Source organism: Pieris napi, chromosome 17 (assembly GCF_905475465.1).
Source record: "Pieris napi chromosome 17, ilPieNapi1.2, whole genome shotgun sequence".
Taxonomy (NCBI): Eukaryota; Metazoa; Arthropoda; class Insecta; order Lepidoptera; family Pieridae; genus Pieris; species Pieris napi.
The window spans coordinates 10,958,667-10,983,383 of NC_062250.1; the positions used below are offsets into that span (position 1 = coordinate 10,958,667).

Sequence of the window (24,717 nt, forward strand, 5' to 3'; positions counted from 1 at the left end):
GCGAGAACGTCTTTGTAATTGAAAACTAAATAATACATTAAGCCCGATAAATATGTATTTTGTTTAAATTTAAATAGACTTTACACAATAAGCTAGGACTATGCAAGCGGAACTTAAGTTTTCTTTTGTTATCATACAATATATGTTACTTATGGTTGTCCTGTAGTGTGTGTGTAATACAAAATAACTATCTGAACGAATAGTACTTTGTAACAATGCCAAGATTGCCTTTCAAAGAGTACTCTATTTCAGTTTAATATAATCTTTGACACACATATTAAAAAGTTGTTGATATCATAGTTTAGATGATTTTTCTATTAATGATTTATTATTACAATTATAATTAATATCGATAGATACTATTTTGCCGTTTTAAACGCTGTTTGAGTATCACCGTTTACGACTAACGCATTCTGAATATCCAATTAGGATTTTAATCATGACGTTGTTTGATTAAAAAATGTGTTTGATGATTAACGTAAATGACTATTTAAACTAATTTGATCTGCGACAACTATGTAAGTGAAAGCGACCCTGCCATGTATTATTTCCTCAAATGGGATATAACATTTCTGCGTCTTATTAATTATAGGTATTTAGATGTATGTGTTTGTTTAATAGACTACCTCGTCATTACGAGATCTGCGATCATGACAAATAAAAAAATATCTTCTATAAATTTGCTGTTAGAAATTAGAAAAATAAAATTTATATATTTGTATAAATCTAGGTTTTTCTATTATAGGGTGATGACGCAAATGAGAGACTTCGGGGTTGTGGCCTTTTTCGGTCCCGATGCTACGTGTTATACGGAAGCCAAGCTCGCTGCAGCGTGGAATCTACCGCTAATTTCACATGTAAGTAAAATAGTAATAGCCTGTATTGGAGTACTATAATGATTACATTAAATTTAAGTAAATATTTTATTTAGTATTAGTACCCGACCTCCAGCGGAGTGCTGTCCAAATTATTTTACTTGTCTCTCATTTTCACTTTTCAATCTTATCAAAAGTCAAAAATCATTTATTCATATAGGTAACACAATGTACACTTATGAACGTCAAAAAAGAAATATACATTAAATGCTTCTAATTTTACATTTACTCTCTAATCAAGGGCGTAGAATGGAAGAGAAGAACTGGCAATAAACTCTCCTATCCGCCACTCTTTTTTTTTATCCGAGTTAAGTTCGGTGGCGGTTGTTGTAGGGAAGTTCAAATATATGTAAAACGAAACTCTTTGTTTGAAGTTGGGTGTCAACAGGTTTTAATTGTTTTAAACATGAGCTTATAACAAATATAAAATTAGGGGTAGTGGGAATGCGATGCTAACAAAAAACTAACTTATTGAAGAGTTCTTATATCTAATAGACCACAAGCCCATGAACAAAAAATACCTGTGAAATGACCCAACCTGAATTACGCTTAGAAGGCTGTTACTATATCTGAAAATAGCTCTGAGCACTATGCCGCCGTCTGAGCGGTACATGTGAGTACGTGAGTGAATGGACTTTCTCAAGTACAATGGGGGAATTTCGACTAATTATTAATGTACGGCTTTGTTATAAGTTTATAGATGATTAAAAATAAATGTCGAAAAACCTAGTGCCGTACAAAAGTGATGGTGCCGGAAGTCGGTACAAATTTTTAATTCGACGACAGTTGCAGAAGCAAATGTACGGCATTTGTGTGATTCCTTTTGGACACATATACAGATACTTTACCCGTAAACGCCGTACATATTCCCAGCGGAGCGGTCGAAAGCCAAGGGTCACAAAATATGTCTGATTAGCATATAGGTGATGATAATATGAAACAACATAAAATTAAATGATCTTGAGAGTACTTCACAAATAGATAACATTTTCCAGCATGCCGTACATTTTTTGTGGAACACATAGGTGTATGGGGTAAATTACTTTCCTCAGAAAAGAGTCATTTTCCGGTCATTTTTATCTGTACGGCAATAACACTGGTTATTAATACTTTAGACAATCTTCAATAAAATATAAATGCCGTACACTTTCGATAGTCCGCTACCACCGCCTACCAATACAGGGCGTCCCAAAGTTATGGGAAATGAAGGGAAAGTACCTTAAATATCGTAGATAGGGTATTTTACTAAAAGAAGACTTTATGTTATTTTTAAAAGTTATTAATTCTGCATTCAAAGATTTTTTTTAAATTACTTGCCTCGTCTGGGAATCGAACCGACTTAAATGTAAAAAAAAACACCCCTACTTTTATGATGCCAATCGAAAGAAAGGCCTCCTAAGCGTAATTCAGGTTGGGTCATTTCACAGGTATTTTTTGTTCATAGGCTTGTGGTCTATAAGTGACACTTATGTTATTGGACATTATCGGAAACGAGAATGTTAAATTACAATTAATGAGTGTGGTAAAAACTAAAGGGCTCATTTTACTTCAAGTGTGCGATGATTGCTTACATTTTGTTAAAGTTTCTAATCATTAACTAAAATATACTTACTTTTTACGGTAGACCTTTTTGCGAGACTGTTTTTTGATTGACATTAAATAAATTAAATTCGAAATACTGTACTGCGCGAAATGAAACAATTAGGCTCTTCTATTTTATTGCGTAAAAAATGCTTTTGAAGTTAAAATTATATTTCCTTACAACACTGAAATTGATATTTATTACAGATTCAAATGATTATAATATATTTGCTTAATTAATTTTTTTAGGCTTCAGAGATAAGTAAAAAAGTTTTCTCTGTCATCATATCATAAATAATAGAAGCCAGCCCTCTTCAAGATTAACAAGAAGTTTAGGGTAGGGCGGGGCTAGTTGAGCAATTTTTCACTTGCTTGGATATAGCTCCTCAATGATAAGTCTCAATGAGTTGTTATGTGTCCTGATGGATTAGTAATTTATCCCTCAACAAAAGTGTCCATAGTATTTTTTTGTAACAAGTCTTATATAATAGCTACAGATGTTTAAATGCAGAAAGTCAAGTATGCTCAATGTACCCCATAGGTGGGGTAAGTTGAGCAAGGGTATGGGGCAAGTTGAGCACTAAGAATGTCTAGGCCAAACCATGGGTTCTATGTTAACTTGAGATGAAATAAAATATGTGTTAGACAGTCAGCTTATTATTTATAGTCTTTTATTGACAGAACAACAAAATTTAAAGAAAATTTCTTTGTATAATTAACCGAAACTAGAATCAACAAAACATGAGCATCCATATCTATTCATTACTTCCGATAATTTCTAAAAAAGATTATCAAGGCTGGTGGGTTCTGGTTTCTGTATGGATAGCTACGATTTTTTTGTTTTTAAAACATCATCAACCATTCTTTTCCGGAAATCTTTTTTGCAATTCAGCTTGGTGGAATTTCAGCACACTCTTAGGCAAGGCGATGGACGTCTTTTAGAGAAAAATGCCATTTGTAGCAAGAATTTTTTCAGCAATTCTCTTGTAAGAGAGGATATACTTCCCTCGGTGTTGTATAAGCCCATAAATGAATCATCACCTTCATTTAATTTATTTAAAAGTCAACCAATACCGAATTCTTTAGCGGCGGCACACTTTTTCCCTCATCGTGGACAGCCTTTGCAGCATTATTTAAGTATTCAGTAGTGTAAGAACATCTCCTCCTCTTGTAAGCATCCAAACAAAAATAAAAGATTCATTACTCATCAGTTGTTTAAGTCGTAGAGTTAGTTGAGCTATAGTTGCTCATCTTACCCCAACCCGGAATTTTAAAAGAAAAGTAGGATTGTAAATAAATGCCTAGAATTAGACCCAAAACCTATTTACAAATCAAAAATACAATAATCTTCTGAAAGATTAACACTCTCCTGATTGAAAACAGAGAACATTTGACAAGGACAGACGAAAACTTGCGATAAACAATGTTTTTACTTTTTGGTCACAAAATAAACAAAACGCCGTGACACTTCACTCACTCGTCGAGCTGCCACTAGCTATCGTGCGATGATTACCTCTCCTACGACTCCTTCTTTTCGCTATTTGATACTCCCGCGTAAGGTGAATAGTTTCCGAGATATTTCGATTGCCCAACTTGCCCCTATGCTCAACTAGCCCCGCTCTACCCTACTATCATTATCTTAACTTGTTTCGGCTCTCATTCTTACCCTGTCTTGAGTGCCATTATTAATCACTATACACTATACAGTAGCTATAACATTACATAGTAATATTAATAATAATAAAAATTTAATAGGTAGAAAATTAAAACTAATAGCTTGGTCTCTGTGGCAGTGTACCTTTAACGCTGGCAGCATTTCCTCGCTGTATATTTGTTGCGCGAGGATAGCACCAGCTCAGCAACGGTTCAATCTACCAGGCCTGTGCACTTGAACCCCCCTGTGTGAATTTATATTGAAATAAAAAATAATGGAATAAAAATAATAGTGTATAACTTTCTATCAGGCCACTAACTCACCGGGATGCCATGGCGACGTCGCTGGCAACGTGTCCAAACAATGGCCCGAGGTAGGCTCCTCTAGAGACCCCTGGTGGAGCCTACCTCGGATACGGACAGCACAACCCCCTACTAACTAATACTAGATTAGGTGAAATAGATTATGTATCTAAAAAAGACAGGAGTCGGCTGCTCAGCAAGCGAACGACCGCTCCGCGTCCCCATAGATTATAATTAGCTGTAAGTAGGATAAGACAATATATAACAACATTATAAATTTATTCTGTACAATTTAACAAGCTCACAGCACACACTGCACGACACTTATATAGATCTCTCTGAGACAAACATATGTAGTCTGTAAGTAGCTGACACACCCACAGGCCGAATACACCATCGACCTGTGGACATAATGTAACATAAGAACTAGGGAAATAAACATATTTCTATTCTATTCCAAACAATTTGTCAATACAAATTGTAACCAGCCTTTTGTCTAACAATAATCAAAGATCTTTCATGAAAACTTAATTTTAACTGAAGCACTCATCTGTCCCTTTCCAATGCATCGTAAACCGAATTTGACAGAAGGTGACGAAAGAGTGTAATTTTTTCATATTTAATTTTTGTGAATGTATCTGCAATAAATGTATATCAAACTATTTATAACAGTAAATAATCTCTGTATAGAAATGTGCCGAAGCTCAAGACTCAGGCGGTCTAGGCGCTACGTTCGCGAGGACATTGCCGCCTGCCCACAAGGTCAGCAAGTCGGTCGTCGCTCTGCTGAAGGCGTTCGGTTGGAACAAATTTGCGATTGTTGCTGGGGACGAGTTGACGGCAGCTGGACAGCAAATGGCGGCAATAAAGGTTTGATCAAAAACCAACCGTTTATAATTAAATATTTAATACACAGTTATTATTAATTAAACATTATTCATAGTCGCTTATTAGCGATAAGCTTGCACTGAGTTCTTCAAGTTTTGATAGAATTTTAAAATAAAGAAGTACACAATGTTAGTCTTAGAAGCGAGAAAGATAAAGTAGCTAATTTCAAACTCAAACTCAAAATAACTTTATGCATATAGGTAAAACAGTACACTTATGAACGTCTAAAAAGAAGTTAAATTAATTTTAAACATACATTACATTTACTACCAGTTCGCAAGTCAAGGGCGTAGAGCGGGCAAGAAACATTCCGCTCTATTAAGCACATTTAAACATTGTAGCATAATTAATTTTTTGGCTGCTTAGTATTGTTATTTTATAATTTATTTAAAAATACTTAAGCCTCATTAAAAAAAAAATGGCTGCTTCCATTATTTTCATATCAGAAAGGAATTGTAACAGCTGGAAGAGGCAGGCCTCGCCGATAACTAAAACAACTATTATACTGGGTGTAAGCAATAAAAGAATTATAATAATAATAAACCTCATTTATTCCTTGAAAGATTGATCCATTAAAAAAGTTACCCATACTTTTTCCAAGGACGTTCTTCTTCTTATAGTGTATAGTCCTCCTCCCTCTATCTTGAGCACTTTTCTCCTAATCTTATCCACCAACTTCTTTAAGCTCGTTAGGCCAAGGTGGAAAAGTATCATTATTTATCGTTATACATTATAATTTATTCTGCTGCCCTTCTAACTAAAAAGCTCTAATATCTATACTTCAATAACCGAATCGAACAACCGAACCAGTCTTCTTTATCGATTATAGTCACTGTAGAGATTGTTCGTAGGAATTTGGTATCATTTTCACGGGTATTTGTTTTCGTGCTATAGTCATAATCTTCATTACATTAATTACTTCTTTTATCGTTATCATTATTTGCATCCTAGAAGTTATAGGCCAATGCTCGGGGAAGGTGAAAAAATATTTGAAGCCAAGGTGCGTGGGACAGTATTTATTTAAGTTCTGATAACAATTATAAATTACTTAACTTATTATGATAATTGATATGACATTTGCATGCCTATTTTTTGTGGTCAAAAAACCAGATATTTTTTTTATAATTGATGTACCTATAGCTATAGGTACCACTTTCTTTGCAAATAAACGATTTATTTATATTTATTTTGTCCAATTACAATAAAGTATTATACTAACAATTTCTGTTTTTAATATATTTAACGATATATATACGTAGATTATTCGTCTACATGACATGGAGAGAAATTGGCTGAGGCATCATGACTCATCCTTTGTATGTCATACATAACTATTGGTACTAAAGTCCGAATAGCAAACTGTGAACTGGAAGCTCTAAGCTATCTACTAATTAGACTAACTAGATTTTATTACTGTCACTAGTACGGCTCTTAATTAACGGAATACTGACGAAGGCAGATAGACAGCTTTTGTTTATTATTTCGTTGAAGGTAGTGGACAGTATAGGGTATTTATAGATTCTTAGAGATAATTATATTTTAAATCAACTCCAGCCATTATAATTTTCAGTGCGTTAAGCCACAAGGCTGATTAATGTAAAGAAAAAATCACAACTTATTTGATATTATTTTTATAGTATAATAAAAATAAATCAGTGGCGCTACAAACTTCTTAGGTCTGGCCTCAGATTTATGTAACTGTTTCATGATCATTTGTCAATCTAATAGGCAAGTAGATGATCGGCCTCCTGTGCCTGACACACGCCGTCTACGTCGGCAATCTGGTTTCCTCACGATGTTTTCCTTCACTGGGCGAGCTAATCTTAAATGCGCACATTGAAAGAAAGTCCATTGGTGTACAGCCGGGGATCGAACCTAAGATCTCAAAGTCGCACACAAACCACTAGGCCAACACTGCTTACTACTTTTATAAGATACAAATGAAAATATAATAGCCTAAACGTTGTTTTATTGATTTATTGGATTCTGATTTTGATTATTCCGAATAAAGTTGTGTTTTATAATAAATTTAGTTTTAGTTTTCCATGCAATGCTAGTCATTTTAAGTATCAATATTAAAAGACTAAATACGTATAGTATTTAATTTCATAGAAATACAGTTACTATCAATGTAAAAAATAATAAAATAAAATCAAGTTTAATCCACAAAATATATCAAATTTTTAGGGATACCATACTACTTTTTTTTTAATTTGCCGCACTATCTTCTTTCATTAGCCAACTGGCTACAAACTCTTGTTTGTAGCCAAACAAACCCAAGCTCTTGTTTGTGTACAAAGAAGAGTTTGTAGCCAGTAAATTAGCCAGTTTTCTTTCAATTTTTTACTCACTTGGCAATGTGGCAATTCTTGTTTGTTCTTGTATGTTCTGTTTTAGATTTGAGAAAGTAAAGAGGCAGTAAATGTGAATTTAGTCGTTTTTTTATTGAGATTAATGAGTTTAGAAGTAAGTTATCTATGAATAATTTTTTTTTTTTAAATATCGAATATATATCTTTAATGATTCACTTCTTGCGCAGGAGTTGTCTCAAACCAACGGATTGACGATAACAGCGGAGCATCGCTTTGCCGACTATATACCACGTCACATATCGCAAATGGAGAAGATTGTGGAGGAGACTTATGAAAAGACTAGAAGTACGTATTCACTGTGAAAATATTGTACAATTATATTATATATTCGTTTGATGATGATCCGTACAACAAATCGAGAGGATTCGTCTTTTGTTTTATATTCTAATGCCACTTTTGCTTAAGCAAAAACAACGTTATATCGTTCCATCGATTTTTCTTATTTAATACATAAAATATTCATCATTTACTTTTAAATACTTAAAAAGTACCAACTTATTAAGAAATATCGACTAAACATAACAATGAAATATGCAGTATTAACAAATATCTTCACCTACATAGTAACAATAAAAATTGTTAAAAATTAATCAATACAAAATTAAAACAAATTTAAAAAATCTGGTCTGTGGCAGAGTACCTTTAGCGCTGGCAGCATTTCCTTGCTGTATTGAGGTTATGCGTTGAGCGTGGAAAGCACCAGCTCTGGGGTCACCGGTACTATCTTCCAGGCGGTAACTTAAATCTTTAATTTCTTTTCTTCTATTTTATCCACGAAGCCATTCACTGGTGACTTCATCAGACTTCAACACAATAAAGGGGACAAACGGGGAGTAGGCTCTTTAAAGCAGTTTAAATGGGCAGGGGGCCCCTGGACACTTTTAATGCCAGAGGGTCGCGAGTGCGTTGCCAGCCTTTTAAGAATTGCGCTTTTCTAAAACCGCAGAATAAGAGCGCGTGTATTTTTTACGAGTGAACGCAAGCGTTAACTGTAGAGAAACGCAACCACTAGGATAACAAGGCGGTGATTTGCTTTGTAATAAACACACACACACAACTAGGCATAAAAGTAAAAACCTCTCAAATTAGATAATGGAGAAATATTTGTCACATCGTAACATTATATTTTCCTTTAGTATCATTTAAGGCTCTCACGAAGACAAGCGTAAAAGCGAGAGGCAACCTGTCACAGCTTACTTTGAGTTTATTGTGTTAGGTTTTTGAAATGTTTTTTGACGTAAACATCGGAATTTCGCAGATCGTGAACAGTTATTCAGAACTCCGCGATCCTTCTCTGAAAAAAATCTTTTCATTTTTAAATAATACTTTTATGATTTTTAATTATATTCGAATATTTTAGACATTACGTTCTTAATGTAAATTATTTAAACAGATATGTTACAAAATACATAGTCTCATACCTGAGGTCGTCGGTTCGATCCCCTGCTGTGTACCAATGGACTTTCTTTCTATGTGCGCATTTAAAATTTGCTCGAACGGTGAAGGAAAATATCGTGAGGAAACCGACATGTCTTAGACCCAAAAAGTCGACGGCGTGTGTCAGGCACTGGAGGCTGATCACCTACTTGCCTATTAGAATTAAAATGATCATGAAACAGATTCAGAAATCTGAGGCCAAGACCTAAAGAGGTTGTAGCGCCAATGATTTATTTTATTTATAAAAAACTAAATTACAATAAATACATCTAGGAACACAAAAAAAACAAATAAATCTGATTGTACATTCTTCAACAGGCAAATACGACATGCTTTATATTTCATAACTATTACTAACAGAACAGAACATGAACTGGAGGATAATTGATTTCAAAGTCTGAGAAGAGCAATTATATATATCCAGACCTAGCTCGTTTATCTAAAAGCTAAATCTGGATTTCGGTGTGTTTTGGCCAAATTAATATATAATAAAACATAAATTTAAGATAACAGCAATAAAATTGGCTTTCTAAGTAAAAACAAAGCGTGTTTCTTCGTGTTGTAGCTTCTTTGGCGTAACTAGACAAAAATGTTATTCTACGTTTGTAGAAAACAACACTAACAATAGAAAAAAGGTATTTAATAGATACATTGAAATTTTTATAATAACGCATAAGTTAAATAATGTTTATTAAAATGTTGACAATGTTTTTTGTGACGTAGTACGCATCGTAAAAATTTACTCTTATCATTTTTCCCTAACGCGCCAAAAGTAATTTAACTTCAAAAATCGTTTATCTACATAACTATATATTTCATATTACTATGGAATACTTTTGAACAAGTAAGATCCTTCAAATAGTATTCCGAACCTGAGTACTTAACTTTTGAACGTAATGACGTTAACTTATTAGTTTCCAGGCTGTTTGAGGCACCCGAGAGCCTTACAGCACAACTATAAAAGGAAGAGCATTCCTTAAAGTTTTAAAACGTCAGATTTATTACCTTTAAATTCAGTTCAAGTAAGTTCTAGTTCTAGTTCGCGTATTCGAAAAGTACCCAAATATAGCACAAAACATATATATAAATCTAAGGCTCAGACTTAAATGGTTGTACGGGTATTTGCTGTTATTTATTACATTCTAGAAAACTTCGTAACTGATATTATAAATCTGAGTTAGTTTCTTTGTTCAATTGAAATCTCAGCAAATCTCGAATTAAACCACTATTTATAATACAATGCTGGAAACCAATAAACGTGTAAGACCTCTAAAGGCCTACGATTTCATGAAAATTAATGTCCTTAAAAATATTAATAGTAGGTATCATGAAGAATAAATAAAATAAATCAGTGGCGCTATAACCTTTTAAGGTCTGGGCCTCAGATATCTGTTTCATGATCATTTGTCAATCTAATAGGCAAGTACGTGATCGGCCTTCTGTGGCTGACACACGCCGTCGACTTTTTGGGTCTAAGGCAAGCATTACGATGTTTTCCTTCACCGTTCGAGCGATTGTTAAATGCGCACATAGAAAGAAAGTCCATTGGTACACAGCCGGGCATCGAATCACGACCTCAACACTGCTCCCATGAATAATAAATCCCGCATCAAAAGCTACACAAGTATGAAATATGGGCGCTCAAGTCACGGTCAAGTACAATATGTAATAAATCAAAGTCACAACATGAGCTTGATATAAAACTCATGCAAGAATATTTTTAACGTAAACAAAATGTGATAAAGTCGAAATAGTATTCAAACACGCATTCAAATTATTCATACAATTCACAGCTGTTACACAGAAATAATTTCAGCTTTTGGCCGAACGTGCGATTCATACAATTAAACACTGTAAAATGTATTTATTTTCCTTATTTCCTTTATTTACAGTAACTTAATAATACAATAGAAAACTACAATAAAAACATAATATAAACATAACAATTCAAACTTAAAACCTAAACCTTTTTATAACTAATTATAAATAATGCAATTCTTGTGAATTTTGCCAGTGTGCAACTAAATATATCCGTGTCACAAGCAGTAGTGTTTAGGGTACGCAAGACACGCGTAAATGGTGCTTCTCTGAGTAAATTGGTACGCGCCTGAGGCACTGCCAGCAATTGCGACTGCTTATGTGGTTATTTGGCACACGCATCCCTAGTCTCTCCAACATTTCCGCATTATATATTTTACCTCTAAGGACCTTAAAAAATATAATGTGATAGTAAGGTCCCTCCTTACCTCTAAATACTGCCCGTAACAGAAAAAGTAACTAAATGTCTTCTAGTCGAGCATTTTTTACGAGATTAATTGAGCAGCATACATACCCGACATACGCATATTCGGCTCTGTACTTCGAGAGCAAACAACGTCTTTGGTGACAGAACGTTGAAGTATTTACCGCGGCTAATAAATGGACTACCCGGTCAGTTATTAGATAGCCTTACGTTTTGTTGAAGAATTATTTAGATGCATTTGTCGCCTAACAAGACGGCTATTGTTACATTAATACAAACCACAGTTTTCAAATGTAATATCCATAATTTAGATTGTATTATTTTGTAAACAAATAAAAAAACTAGTATATTCAGATCAAACGGAAATTCGAGCAAAAGTTTTCTAAAGTTTCTAATGTAACAGGTGTCTCAACAGAAAGTTCATATTTAGTTGATCGATAAAAAAAGTGTTTATTAATTATTAAAGTACACATTTTGGGAATTTATTTCTTAAAAATAGTACCGTCCAAATGTAGACCGTCGCGTTCGCGGCACATTCAATCGAACAATAAAATTCCTTATGACGGCTTGGCAGGTGGACTCAGTGATGGCTGCCATTTCGTGACGGATATTTTCTTTTAATTGCGCCAGTAAAGTCGGCTTATTGGTGTATACTTTAGATAAGAAAAAATAAGAAAAAATCCATAGGGGTTAAATCAGGACTGCGTCTCGTGGAGATCAATTTGTCTAAGAAAATTTATTCGGTCTTTACCTTACGACAAAAACAAAAGACGGATGACTCGAATGACTCAAGTAAAAGCGTAAAACTGCTAAGCAAAAAGGTATTTAAATAGTTGTAGCAGCAATTTAAAACGTTTTTCTTGGTAGCAGGTATAATCTATAATGATGACCAATATGCCTCGATTTTTACTTTTCCCTTTCTCCCAAATCCTCAATGTCATTGCAGATTAATTTGCAGTCCTAAAATGTACGCTCAAATAATACAATACATTTTCAAGTGGAATGTTTTTACTGTGCAGTAAGGGATTTGTAACAAATAGATTGAGATAAAACAGGGTTTAATGACGTTACATATAAAACAAAAGAACTAAAATGGAAATGGGAAATATAACACAACCAAGAGAAAAAATTCTACGAAAGACTAGGTGGTATGTTCGAAAGACAGCCTGCGCCATGCGCGAAAGTAAAACAACAAAAAAACTATAGCAACCAAGAGGCCATAAAAGAAACAGAGATAGGAAATTTAAAAGGTAGGCCGTTGAAATCATGGAAATGGCTAGAAAGATTAAGACCTGGACGAGATTAGTTTACAATAAGGAATAAGGGGGAGTCCTATGCCCGTAGGCACACAGAATCGGTTATCGTAGATTAAGAAAAACAATAACTATAAAGTATATATTTTGTATTTCTGATATAAGGCTATAAATAAATGAAAGAGAGTTGTAGATTGTAAGAATTCAGGAAGAAAAAATTGATAACAACGCAAACAATATTTCGTACAAGTTTCCACGTGAGTTTTCGCACATAATTAAAAAGTAAATAATAATTTCTAAGGTAATATTATATACAACTAATAAGTAATAGGTTACAACACAGTTTTGCTCTAAGGCCCTATCTCAACACAAATTGCTGTGTCAGTGTCTCGGGGTGGACCGCGGGGCGCCGTAATAACAATTACTTATGTAAAACATTAAATTAATGTAATTTTGTCAATTTTTTTTTCGTGTAAATTTCAAATCATGTTCGATATACGTTTTCGTCATAAAATGAATTCAAAGTGTCAAAAATTGGCTATGTTTGTATTTTTTTTCTATCGAACGATTTTATTTAAATTGTGTATCTAATATCTATCCTACAAAATGGATAAATAAACTACTCAACTCCACCATATACTTTTTCCATTCTCCATACTTCAAGAAAGGGTGACGAAAAATGGAAAGAAACAATGTACTTTTTGGAGTTAGGCGACCATATAGGTCCTTTATGATACTCTATTCTTAAATTCTTTTTTAACAGTATACGTGTTTCTGGGCGAGAACATTGCTTTAGTGGACTTCGTGAAGGTGCTATTGCGTCGTGGACTTCTTGCCAATGGCGAGTACGCGGTCGTCGCTGTGGACGACGAGATCTACGATCCAAGTAATGCAGCAATCACACTCACTGGTAAGTGCTTACCTTTCTTCGAATATGCTAGTATTTTTAAACGGTTTTAGCTTGACCTGTTTGGGTCATCTAGTAATTGAAATTTGACCTCCTTCCTGTTGACGGATTTATCTAAACTTTGGTGCCACATACTTTTCTTGACAGGCGGCTGAAAATGGCACTACAGTCGCCATTTTGAAATGTCAGACTGACATTGTTTATTTTCTGAAACTTCTTGGTGCGTACAATAAATAATTTTACTATCTACCAACATCTAATAAAAGTCCGACTAAAATGTATTTATTATTATTTCTTGCATTATTTTCTATTCAACAATTTAAACTTTGTTGTTATGTATTTAGTTAATAGCAAAAGGGTTTTAAGATTCACATTACGATGGTAATTTTTACGAATGTCCAAAATTCGAAACTATTACCGATAGAAGAATTACTATTCGATGAAGATACTATTTGAAGATATTACCTTATACTTTTTAATTGTTTTTAAACTATAGTATTAACTTGTAATGATTATTTGGTAGAATTATAATCTAAACTAAAACTATCTTTATGGTTGCGATCTATTTCAGGCGAGTAAAATTAGGTAACATTGTACACACAAAATAAAGACATCCTTGTGTTTTATTTTATAAAAAGTTCTGCAACAATTTACTTGCCATTGCAAAAACTGAAAAAAATTACAGTTATGTACTATAACCTAAGGAAAAGGTCATTTAGGTAGGTAAAACATTAAAACATTCGCGTTTATGCCTTTGTTTCCCAGGGCAAACGATATTAAAGAAATAAAATATATTAATTTGATTTAAAAAAAAATACAAAATATATAAAAACACACGATAACTTTTATCCAAATGACTTATCTTTACCTGTCACTAGCAACACTGATTCCCAGTGGTATGGACTTTTCAAACAATTGACAATTCAAGAGAATTGTTAGAGACATATAATCTTCGAGAAAGTCGGCTTTTGTTCCTCAAATAACTATTAAATGATTTATCTTTATCTATCTTCTGTTCTGAATAAACGTATAAACAAAACCAATTACGTTCTTGATATGAGCTCTATAGTAAACAAATGTTATGTTATAGTTTATAGACCAGTGCAGATAGCCTTTAAAATAAATAAAAAGTGAAAAAAATTACAGTAGGATGAAACCCATTAGAAAAGCAGGGGAATATGATCAAAATGAAAGGAAAAATAAATTACGGTCGATCTGAGGTCGGGAAGGGGTAAGGGGGGGGGGGGGGGTTTTAAGGGTAAAAAACGGTTTATCTCGATTTCCGGCAAAACTACAAGTCCTATCGAAGAAAGTTAAATGGCAAAGTTGGAGGTAATAAAAAGATCTAAAACTTTTGTATTCACACATTTTTCACATAACCTCAAAATTTATGTGAAAAATTCAAAAAACCAAAAACTTGGTTTTTTATTTTTATCTTTAACAAAAATATTTTTTTTTTAACGAAATTTGCTGAAAACTTACCTTTCTATGTCCCAAATACACTGTAATTTATTTGATTAAAAATATTTATTTGTTCACCTTATTTTGAATTAATATCGAAAAAACACCCTAATTTTCAATCGAAAATTCTGACGTCAAAATTTCAGCTTTTTTCAAAAAGTTGGTGTGCTTTCAGTTCGTTGAAATCTCTACTTTCCTATGGTAAAAAAATATATATATATTACCATAGTAAATCTTCTCAGAAAACGCAAAAAATCGTATGCAGTAACGCCCAGACCTGTCATCCCCTTCCTTACTTCTATATGAATCTTCTTTAAATTATAATTAGGTGCCTATTTATTATATGGTCTTAGTATATGGTCTATTAATCTATTTCGTCTATTAAAAACCTTATACTGGCCTTTACTATACATATTTTGTTATTGTTCACCATTTTGCGGTGGAAAAGAACATTTTATAACGAAAATGCTTTCATTTCACGTGTTCGTGATAAAACTCGTAATACCAAATCAAAAGGATTGGTTTATTGGAAATTTGTATGATCTAAAAGGTTTATGTATTGAATATTTAACAGTTCGCATTATTCGCGATTATAATGGTTAAACAGTACTAATACGGAGCTGGATATATTCGGTAGTTGTGTCAATAAAGAAATCATTGTTAAGTGCCTATCTCATTCGCTGTTTTGTTTGTAATTGTCTTTTGCTATACAAAATTCCTAAAATTTTATTGATTTTTTTTGTAACTAAGTATTATATTTACCAAATCTTTATATATATAATTATATTGTTCGTTTTTATGTCACTGAACTCCTTTTAAACGGCTGGATTGATTCATACTTTCTTTAATAGGATATTAAATCGCTTAAATATTCTGACAACGTCTGTCGGGCTCGCTATATATTTTAAAAAAGAAAGCTTGTAACATACACTGTAAATATAGTATTATGTATAATATGTTAAAATCCAATAAAAGAATTAAGTCGAAGGACGTTGCTACGTTGAAACTATAATATAATAGCTTTATGGAGAAATTATGAGTGTACGGTAAACTTCACTAGCTGAATTTTGTTGTAATTTTTCTTTACTTATTAAAGTCGAGGGCATTTTTACCTTGTTAAATCTAAAGATTTATACGTGTGCATACGTTTGCGTGGGTGTACATCTTAATATTTTACTGTCTATTCATTTTTTAAGTTTTTTTGTGTTTTTTATTTAGATATGTATAACTTTTAAATGATAATTATTTTATATAAAACAACAACGTAATCTAATTATTATATTACAATACCCTATTGTAAAATATAAATTATCTCATTATTTTTACACCAAAACACTTTGTGAATTTTCCCGATACAAAAATTTTAGAGCAGTCTCTAAGGAAATTGGTTTTCCAATTTAACTGCCGCGTATCGTTATGGAACGTATTATTTTATAAAAAATATCAAAAGCGGTCCAATCCTTGATATTGCTACTGATTTCTATATCAGTCAGTTAGCCTGTCGAAAATTCTTAAGAATTGTAATATGGATTAGTTTTAAATATTTTTTTTTAAATAATTGTTCACTTAAGAAATATATTGATAGGAAATTTAGGAAGAAATCATAAGGAAAGTGTTACGAAACACAGTAAGTAAATTTTCAAAACAACGAAAAACTGAAATTCTAATTCCAAATAATTTTATAAAATTTCCTAATAGCCCCTCTTAACAAAAAATTGCCGCTCTGTAGGGCGTGGGCCCCGTTGGGAAACACTGGCTTTATGCATGCCGTTTTCCTCACTATATTTTACTTCACCGTATGAGCGAGTGTTTAATGCGCACATAGAAAAGTACGTTGGTACACAGCTGGGTTTTGTCGCACGCTCAAGCCAACACAGCTCTTTATAACACATTTAATTCCTATTCACACTCATGCCAGCTTCTGGCTTGTGTTAACTATTATTATTATAATTATTCCCTCGTAGTAGGTTGGTACTTCTACAAAAAGGGTATTTTCCTGTTAGTGCGTTATCGGATTCGTCTATAAACTATTTATTTAGGTATACTTTATTACCTTAATCAAAAACAGAAACATAACAAAAATAAAAAAAGCAGGTTACAAAAGTTATAAGGCAACGGGCGGCCTTATCGCTAACAAGCGATTTCGTCCAGGCAACCCTAAAGTGGAACAATGAAAAAGAAACACCTACAGAGGATAAAGTACAAGTAATGCAAAAATTTACAAAAAAAAACTCAAAATAACACGTTACTATAACTAAAATAAATAAACTATTTTAATACATAAAAGAAAACCACTCGCTTTCTAATTAAGCCGATATACTAGGCGTCGATAATAACGTCATTTCAAACACATTAATCCTGGTAATTTAAAGTTTTTCTTCTGCCAGTTCGAATGGTGTAGGTTTGACACTTTTAAGGTTTTATTCCAGCGTTATTTTATAACTCAAAGGTTTTCCATATAACTTCATGTAATATTGGTTTGTAATTAAAGCGAAATATAATTTCTTGTGTTTGTTAGTGAATTTTTTTATCATAAATGCATCCTTGTTAATTTAGGGACAATAATATACACAATTAGTCTGACAAGTTTAGGATGCTAACATAAAAAAAATTGGTCGAATATATAGAAAAGGACAATTATTATTGACAAATATGTGATCGTAAAGTTAGCTTTAAGACCAACAACTTGCGTAAATAAAGATAAGACATTCTATCTACTTAAGCGTCAGTTTGACGTCGGGATATCAAGAACCAACAAAGTTTGATAAGGTATGGTATAATCTAGTACTTATACTTCGTATAAATGTTTGAACTCTTAAGCACCCAATGGCCATGCTTAACTTGCTAATGCATGGTCCTGTTCCATAGGACAATCATAGACCCTGGACAAAATCAAATTGGTCAAAGTCAATAGAGAAGACGGCCTACAATATTGTCAAACACCTGGGATCCAATAATATCCAAATTAAAATCTCAAGAAAAACAATCCGCAAAAATAGAGGACACCGTGAGCCATTTTTGCCAAAACCCTCCATCTTTTAGTCGATACCAACTCCGGGGAAATAAATACAGATAATGCAACTTTCTCTACAGCTGTGATACTTTTTGACATCCAACACCTTTTGTCTTCAGCCAACGTGACCACGCACGCTGTAAAGCACGCGAAACGTCGGATAAATTTAAAATTATGTTAAATAGTTGTAAATTTATAATAATACATAACTTTAATCTAGTTAAAAGTTTTTTCTTTAAATCAAATTGGTTGCTAATTTTTTGCTTTGACATATTTTTGTTATTTTTTAAATTTATAATACTACAAAATGTCATTATTTTATTTTATCTCACACACTGTTTTATTGTGTTTTTTATATTATTTTTATTACTCTTTAATGTATAATGTTCTACGGTTTCGATTTTTGTAAAAATGTGAGGAAGATGTATACTAACTTTTTTAGTATAGTAGTTTTATTCTAAGAGTACATTGTCTTCACATATTATTATTTAACTAATGTAAACAAAATATTGTAAACCTATTTTAAAAGAGTAAGTGTGGAGTTTCTTGCCCATTCTTCTCCACACGTAACTACCTTTTGGAAGGGGCAACTAGAATCTTCTTTATATTTTATTTGACGTTCAAAGGTACCATTTTAGGTGGTCTAATTGAAATAAAAAAAAACAAAACTAATAAAACAAGCATTTCCCAATTCAACGACTTAAACTAAATTCAAAAGACATGGCATAACAGGCTTACTCCGTAGCAATATTAATGAAATTATTTTATTTAAGATTTTTTATTTTACTTAAGTATAAGTTCGGTGGCGGTTGTTGTTATAGTTTAAATGAAACACTTTGTTTGAAGCTGGGTGTCTACTGGCTTTAATTGTTTAAAATATGAGCTTATAACAAATATAAAATAAGGGTTAATGGGGTTGCGACGCTGGATTAACTAAAAACTAACTTGACTTATTGAAGAGTACGTAAAAGTGACACTTATGTTACAAAATCGGAAATGAGAATCTTAAATTTCAATTTATGAGTGTGGTAAAAACTAAACGGCTCATTTTGGTTTTAAGTGTGCGGTATTATTTACGCTTTTAGTTACTAACTAAAATATATATGTATGTAACTTAATTAATGTTGTGTAACTAGTGATGTGGAAATATTTTTCTACTAAATTCTTATTAAAAATGCAAAGATAAAAGACCACGTTTAAAAGCCATAGACCACAAACTGGATGCTTTATCATGAATAGGGTTATTTATGATTTTCATCACGTCTTAGTTTCGAATTCTGTCACGATTTCGACTCAATTGACCCATTTGAACTGATTCTGTGTTTGTATATTTGGTCTTCGTAACTCTTTGATTATATTCACGCTGTTTATGTAGCAATTATTAACGAGCGGTTATTAAAGTATGATATGGAAGAAAATAATTGATAAAATAAATAATACATCATTAAGAAGAACAACTAGTGTTGTTACAATAAACATTAATAAATATAAGTGGAAATTTGCGAGGCACATGGCAAAAGGAACAAGAGAGTACCAAACTGGTGCCCAAGGTACAAAAACGAAGATAACTTAGAAAGTAGAAAGATCAAATTAAGGAAATAGCAGATGGTACATGGCAGAGAGTGGCACAGTGTAGACAGGAATAGCGGGATTGGCCAAAAAAGGGTACACAGATACCTAAAAGTGAGATAGAAATATAAATGTGTTTATTATTTTAAAATATAACATTAACTTTAAAAAAAAAAGGAGGACAAACGGGCAGGGGCTTACCGGATATAAGTGATTATTTCTACCCACGGACACTAATATTAGCTGAAGGTATACATTGCCTCTTATTAATAAAAATGAAAATGTGTTTATTTAGTACTAGCCGTTTCGCGCCCGCTTTGCTGGACGAATTAAAATAAATTATATTTTTATTATTCTTCTTTTTAACTTCCCGCTAAGAAAATTGAAATATTTCGAAAATCGAGTTTTTAACAGATGTTGACGTTTTGCGGTTCTAGGAAGCCTCTTTTGTTTTTATAAGCGGGAAAAAAATTCATAAAAGTAAAACAGAAATAAAAAAATGAAGGAACGTTGGAATTAAAAAAATAAATAGCCATAAACCATCTAGGAAAAATTTCGCATCGAATGGTGGTAGTTTCATGTCGATACGATCAGTGGTTTAAGCGTGAAAGAGCCTCAAACGAACACCATTTTCTTTTTATATATATAGAAGATAGATACACAAGCATGCATGCAAGATTAAGGAACTGTTTTAGAAAAAAATACATGTGTCAGGATTCCCAGCTCTTCCATAAAAACTTAGATTACATTTTCATTTTGTTTTTCCAATTACTTTTTTTTACTGTTTACAACACGAGTGCATGAGTGAGTGTATGGTTGCATGTGAGTGAATTAGTCAGTGTAATGTATAACTACATGTGTGGTCGAAGGAGCATCTCTTTCTTAATTTACAAATGGATAGATATTGTAGATTATATAACGTCTTAAATTTATGAATTGAAGCGCAAATAAAGTATGTTTATATGCGCTGTTGGTTCATTTCCTCCATCTGATATAAAACCTACATTGTATCCCAATACCGGGAAAATAGACTGCAATTGAATCTCACAGTTTCACAACATTTCCATTTTGTTTATGCTATTGACAATTGAATTTTGAGAAACAGTTTTTTGGACTCTTTTTTTAAAAGCGTGTTTTCATTAAATTCAGTTTAAGCCATTCGTTTTTTCCGTTTCATTCAGCGTTTATAAAATTTATATTTATACCTTATATAACTGCTATTTATCATACATCGAACCTGACCCAACTCTACATAAAAATAAAATATGCTTATTGTGGAACATAAGATACAGGTATCACTTATTCCACGACGTTAAATTTGTATCGGTAGACATCCCTAGTCATCGGCAAAGAAGACAGAGGGTGTAGAAAAAAATCCGGCGTAAAAAACTTTCGGTACTCTTTTAAAATATCAAATCATCATACAAAATGAATATGGCAAACAACACTTATTTTAAAACAAATATCGCAAATTAATTAGAAATAGCCCAGCACTAGTCCCAGACCCTTTGATCAACTAGATAACGTTAACTATATAGTAACTAGTAAGCCTTTTTACACAGCTTCTCTTTAATACATTTCTTAGTAATAGCCTCTGGGATTTTATTAAAGAAAAGTATCTCTTTTCCCATAAAAGAATTACTAACTTTAGATAGTCTAGTACGGGGAAATTGCAGCCTGTGTTTGTTCCGAGTATTAACGAAATAAATCCGTGGCGCTACAACCTTTGTAGGTCTGGGCCTCAGATGTATAATTATTTGTCAATCTAAGACAGTTTCCGTATAGTACGGGAGGTAGCAACGTTTGAAAAAAAAGAATTTTAGGTCAGCTGATTTTGTGATATGAGAATGTCTGTAATTTTAATATTATGTTATTTAAATATAAGAAAAACTGAAAATGAATATTTTTTTTATGTATCTAAATTTTATTTACACAAATACAGTATTTACAATTTACGCGATTTTAAGTTTTATTTTTATAAAAATAAAACTTAAAATCGCGTCTGGCACATAGTTAGCAACGTGAAAAATGTCTGGCAATAAAAAAAGTATGTCAGGTAGACGTATTTAAAAACGAAAAATTAAAAATTACGCTTCTTAAAATGCTTTTAAAATCCAGGATTATTACCTGGACAGATAGGATGCGCACTAATGAACGCAACCGATACCGCCAGCCAGATTGCCCAGACTCTAACCGGAAGTGCAAGAAGGAAGACATATCACAAAATCAGCTGACCTGAAATTCTTTCTCGAAAACGTTGCTACCTCCCGTACTAGTACGATGTTTTCCGTTGCCGTTCGAGCAAATTTTAAATGCGTACATAGAAAGCAAGCCCTCTGGGCCGGCGATCGAACCTACGACTTCAGGGATGAGAGTCGCACGCTGAAGTCATGGCCAAGACGGCTTTTGATTTATTGATAAATAAAACGTCATTTTGATCTTCATTTCATTCCTTGTTTGCAAGGTGATCAGCCGAATTATTTTCTCAATGTTACTGTCGGGGGACAGTAACATTGAGAAAATAAGTAAATCCTAAGATAAAATCATTAATTACTCCACAGAGTTCGAACGCTTGACTGGATTAAATTACGATTAAGGTTAAATACTATGTCACTAGATCACTCAATAAGATCAATTATTTCTTGTTAATTAAGAGCAGTGTTGGTCTAGTGGCAGCGTGCGACTCTCATCCTTGAGGTCGTAGGTTCGATCCCCGGCTGTGCACTATGGACTTTCTATGTGGGCATTTAACATTCGCTCGAACAGTGAAGGGTCACATCCTGAGGGACGCGGCTTGCCTTAGACCCAAAAAAATTCTACGGCGTGTGTCAGGCACAGAAGGCTGAACAGTGAACACCTACTTGCCCATTAGATTGACATGTGATCATGAAACCTAAGAAGGTTGTATAGCCACTGGTGTTTTTGTTTTTATTAATAGTTAAACACTGCTTTTATAATAATTAAATACTACTTTTTTCCTTCTTATTAGATCACCTCTTCCAAAACAGCAGCAGCGATGTTTTGGCGTTTCGAGCTGTTCTCAAGCTGACACCCTCCTACCCTACGAACCCACACTACCAGTAAGTATTTTTATAGAAGGAGAACAAAAGCGCAAATTGGTCATATAATGTTGACTGACATCGTCCGTCACAAATCACTGACAGAGGTTGACAAATGACTCGATACTCTGGTATACGTTATTTAATACATCTGTGGGAGGAAGCTTTAAATTATTTATTCATTTAATTAAAGATATAAGAAAAATCAAATAAATTGAAATGTTATACAAATTAAAACCAATGTGCCTTCATAGTAAGTGTGGCGGGCGTGCACAAACATAATGCTTATAATTATTAAATTAATTACAAAGCCAAATATCACAAAATATGTAATAAAAAAAACCTTTAATTACAAAATAAAGCTCTTAGAATCCTTTAGATCACTTTCTTAGATCCGAAAATATCAAGATTGTTCGGGCCCTGCAGCCGATTGGACATTCTAGACATTCTGTTTATTGGAGCGCAGTGCTTTTTTTGCAAAGTGTCAAACCCCGAATAATAATTGTTATGACTGATAACTGACACATCCTGTTCATAACAATGTGTTAAACGCGTACTTAGAGTAGTTTATTAGTCAACGCTTACTTTTAATTCATGTTATGGTCTAAGATCCCAAATATTTTTTTTTTAAATATTAATTAAACCTACTCTGGACTGAAATTTGATAGGCAACCCATATGGATTATATTTATTGACATATTAAATTAAATATAAAATACGTTTCATTAAATAAGCATCTCGGTGAAGGTCGTTGTATAACGGGTTCTTATACTATTACCAAAATTGTTTAAAACATTTATCAAACTTTTTAATCACCTTCCTCAGCGTTTCAGTATATACTTTGAGGAAAGATTTAAATATTTATAATTCATTAAACTTGAAGCAGTAGTAAATCTTTAATAGCGTGAGTAACTCATTCTGACCTAGAGTAAGCGTCGTCTGAGCGGCGCCGCGTAGGTACATACTACGTTTCGGGAAATTGTCTCATCTGTAATAGTAAAAAGAACAATCAAACAACGTAATGGTTAGATTTAAATGCCGCATGTTCTTTTTATTACTATCTTCTTTTAATGCCTCTCCATTACTAGACGTTAGCCGTCAGTCCCGTGACGGCTAGCCTCCAGCCAAAAAATCAGTGGCAATCAATGTCTGAATCTGTTTCATGAACATTTTCAAATCTAATAGGCAAGTACGTGATCAGCCTCCAGTTACTGACACACGGCGTCGACTTTTTGGGTCTAAGACATGTCGATTGCCTTACGATGTTTTCCTTCACCGTTCGAGCAAATGTTAAATGCGCACAAATAAAGAAAGTCCATCGGTGCACAGCCGGTGATCGAACCTACGACCTTAGGTATGAGAGTCGTACGCTGAAGCTACTAGGCCAACTCTGCTCAATTTTGCAACGTCATGCAACACGTGACCTGTATTAAATTATGTATATGCTATTTAAATAGATGAATCGTATGCGACGTAATTAAAATCATAAGTATAGAAAATCCATCGTATTATCGTCATAAACTTTACTTTGATAACTAAGGTCGGCGACTAAGAGACGCCGAAGAAAGCGTAGCTCAAAGCGTGGGGATTTAATTAAAACCAATTCTGCGTGTGACGAGACTAATGTAATTGACATCTTTCAGGGTCCTGTGCCAAATGATCCGAAAATTATCGGCTGCTCCGCCCTTCTGTGTCCCAAATTATCACAAGATATTCGAAGATACATCGGTAAGTTATAGAACGGAATGTGTTCTTGATTGCATGAAAACTAATCGGACGTCGAGGCAGAATACGAAATATCGTATTACCTCGACGTCCGTCGGACAACTGAGCGTTTTTAAGGCGATTTTTGCCGCGCACCACCACTATGTGAAACCAGTGCCCACTGAAGTATTTCCGAACTAATTCGACTTAGGGACCTTCAAGAAAAAAGCGTATCTACCAATTCCATAAACAGAAAGATGTTAAATTTATTCTAAATTTACATTTACTACCAGTTCATGGTTAATCGACTGCAAATAGGCTTGACTTGTGTGTGTATGTACACTGTCGCGACTATGTATTCCTTTTGTTATCTGGGTATGTATGAGCGCAAATTCCTCGG

The 24,717-nt window shown here is 33.3% G+C and overlaps 1 protein-coding gene across 1 annotated transcript in view; it reads left to right on the forward strand.

Moving 5' to 3' along the window:
* Positions 1 to 24,717, forward strand: part of LOC125057758 (guanylate cyclase 32E) — a 91,981-nt gene that overhangs the window by 8,072 nt on the left and 59,192 nt on the right. Inside the window, exons 3-8 of the mRNA XM_047661632.1 lie at positions 746 to 857; positions 5,103 to 5,282; positions 7,840 to 7,957; positions 13,368 to 13,514; positions 22,544 to 22,634; positions 24,257 to 24,341. Of these exons, the coding sequence (XP_047517588.1) occupies positions 746 to 857; positions 5,103 to 5,282; positions 7,840 to 7,957; positions 13,368 to 13,514; positions 22,544 to 22,634; positions 24,257 to 24,341 (733 nt within the window). The remainder of the gene's footprint in view (positions 1 to 745; positions 858 to 5,102; positions 5,283 to 7,839; positions 7,958 to 13,367; positions 13,515 to 22,543; positions 22,635 to 24,256; positions 24,342 to 24,717) is intronic.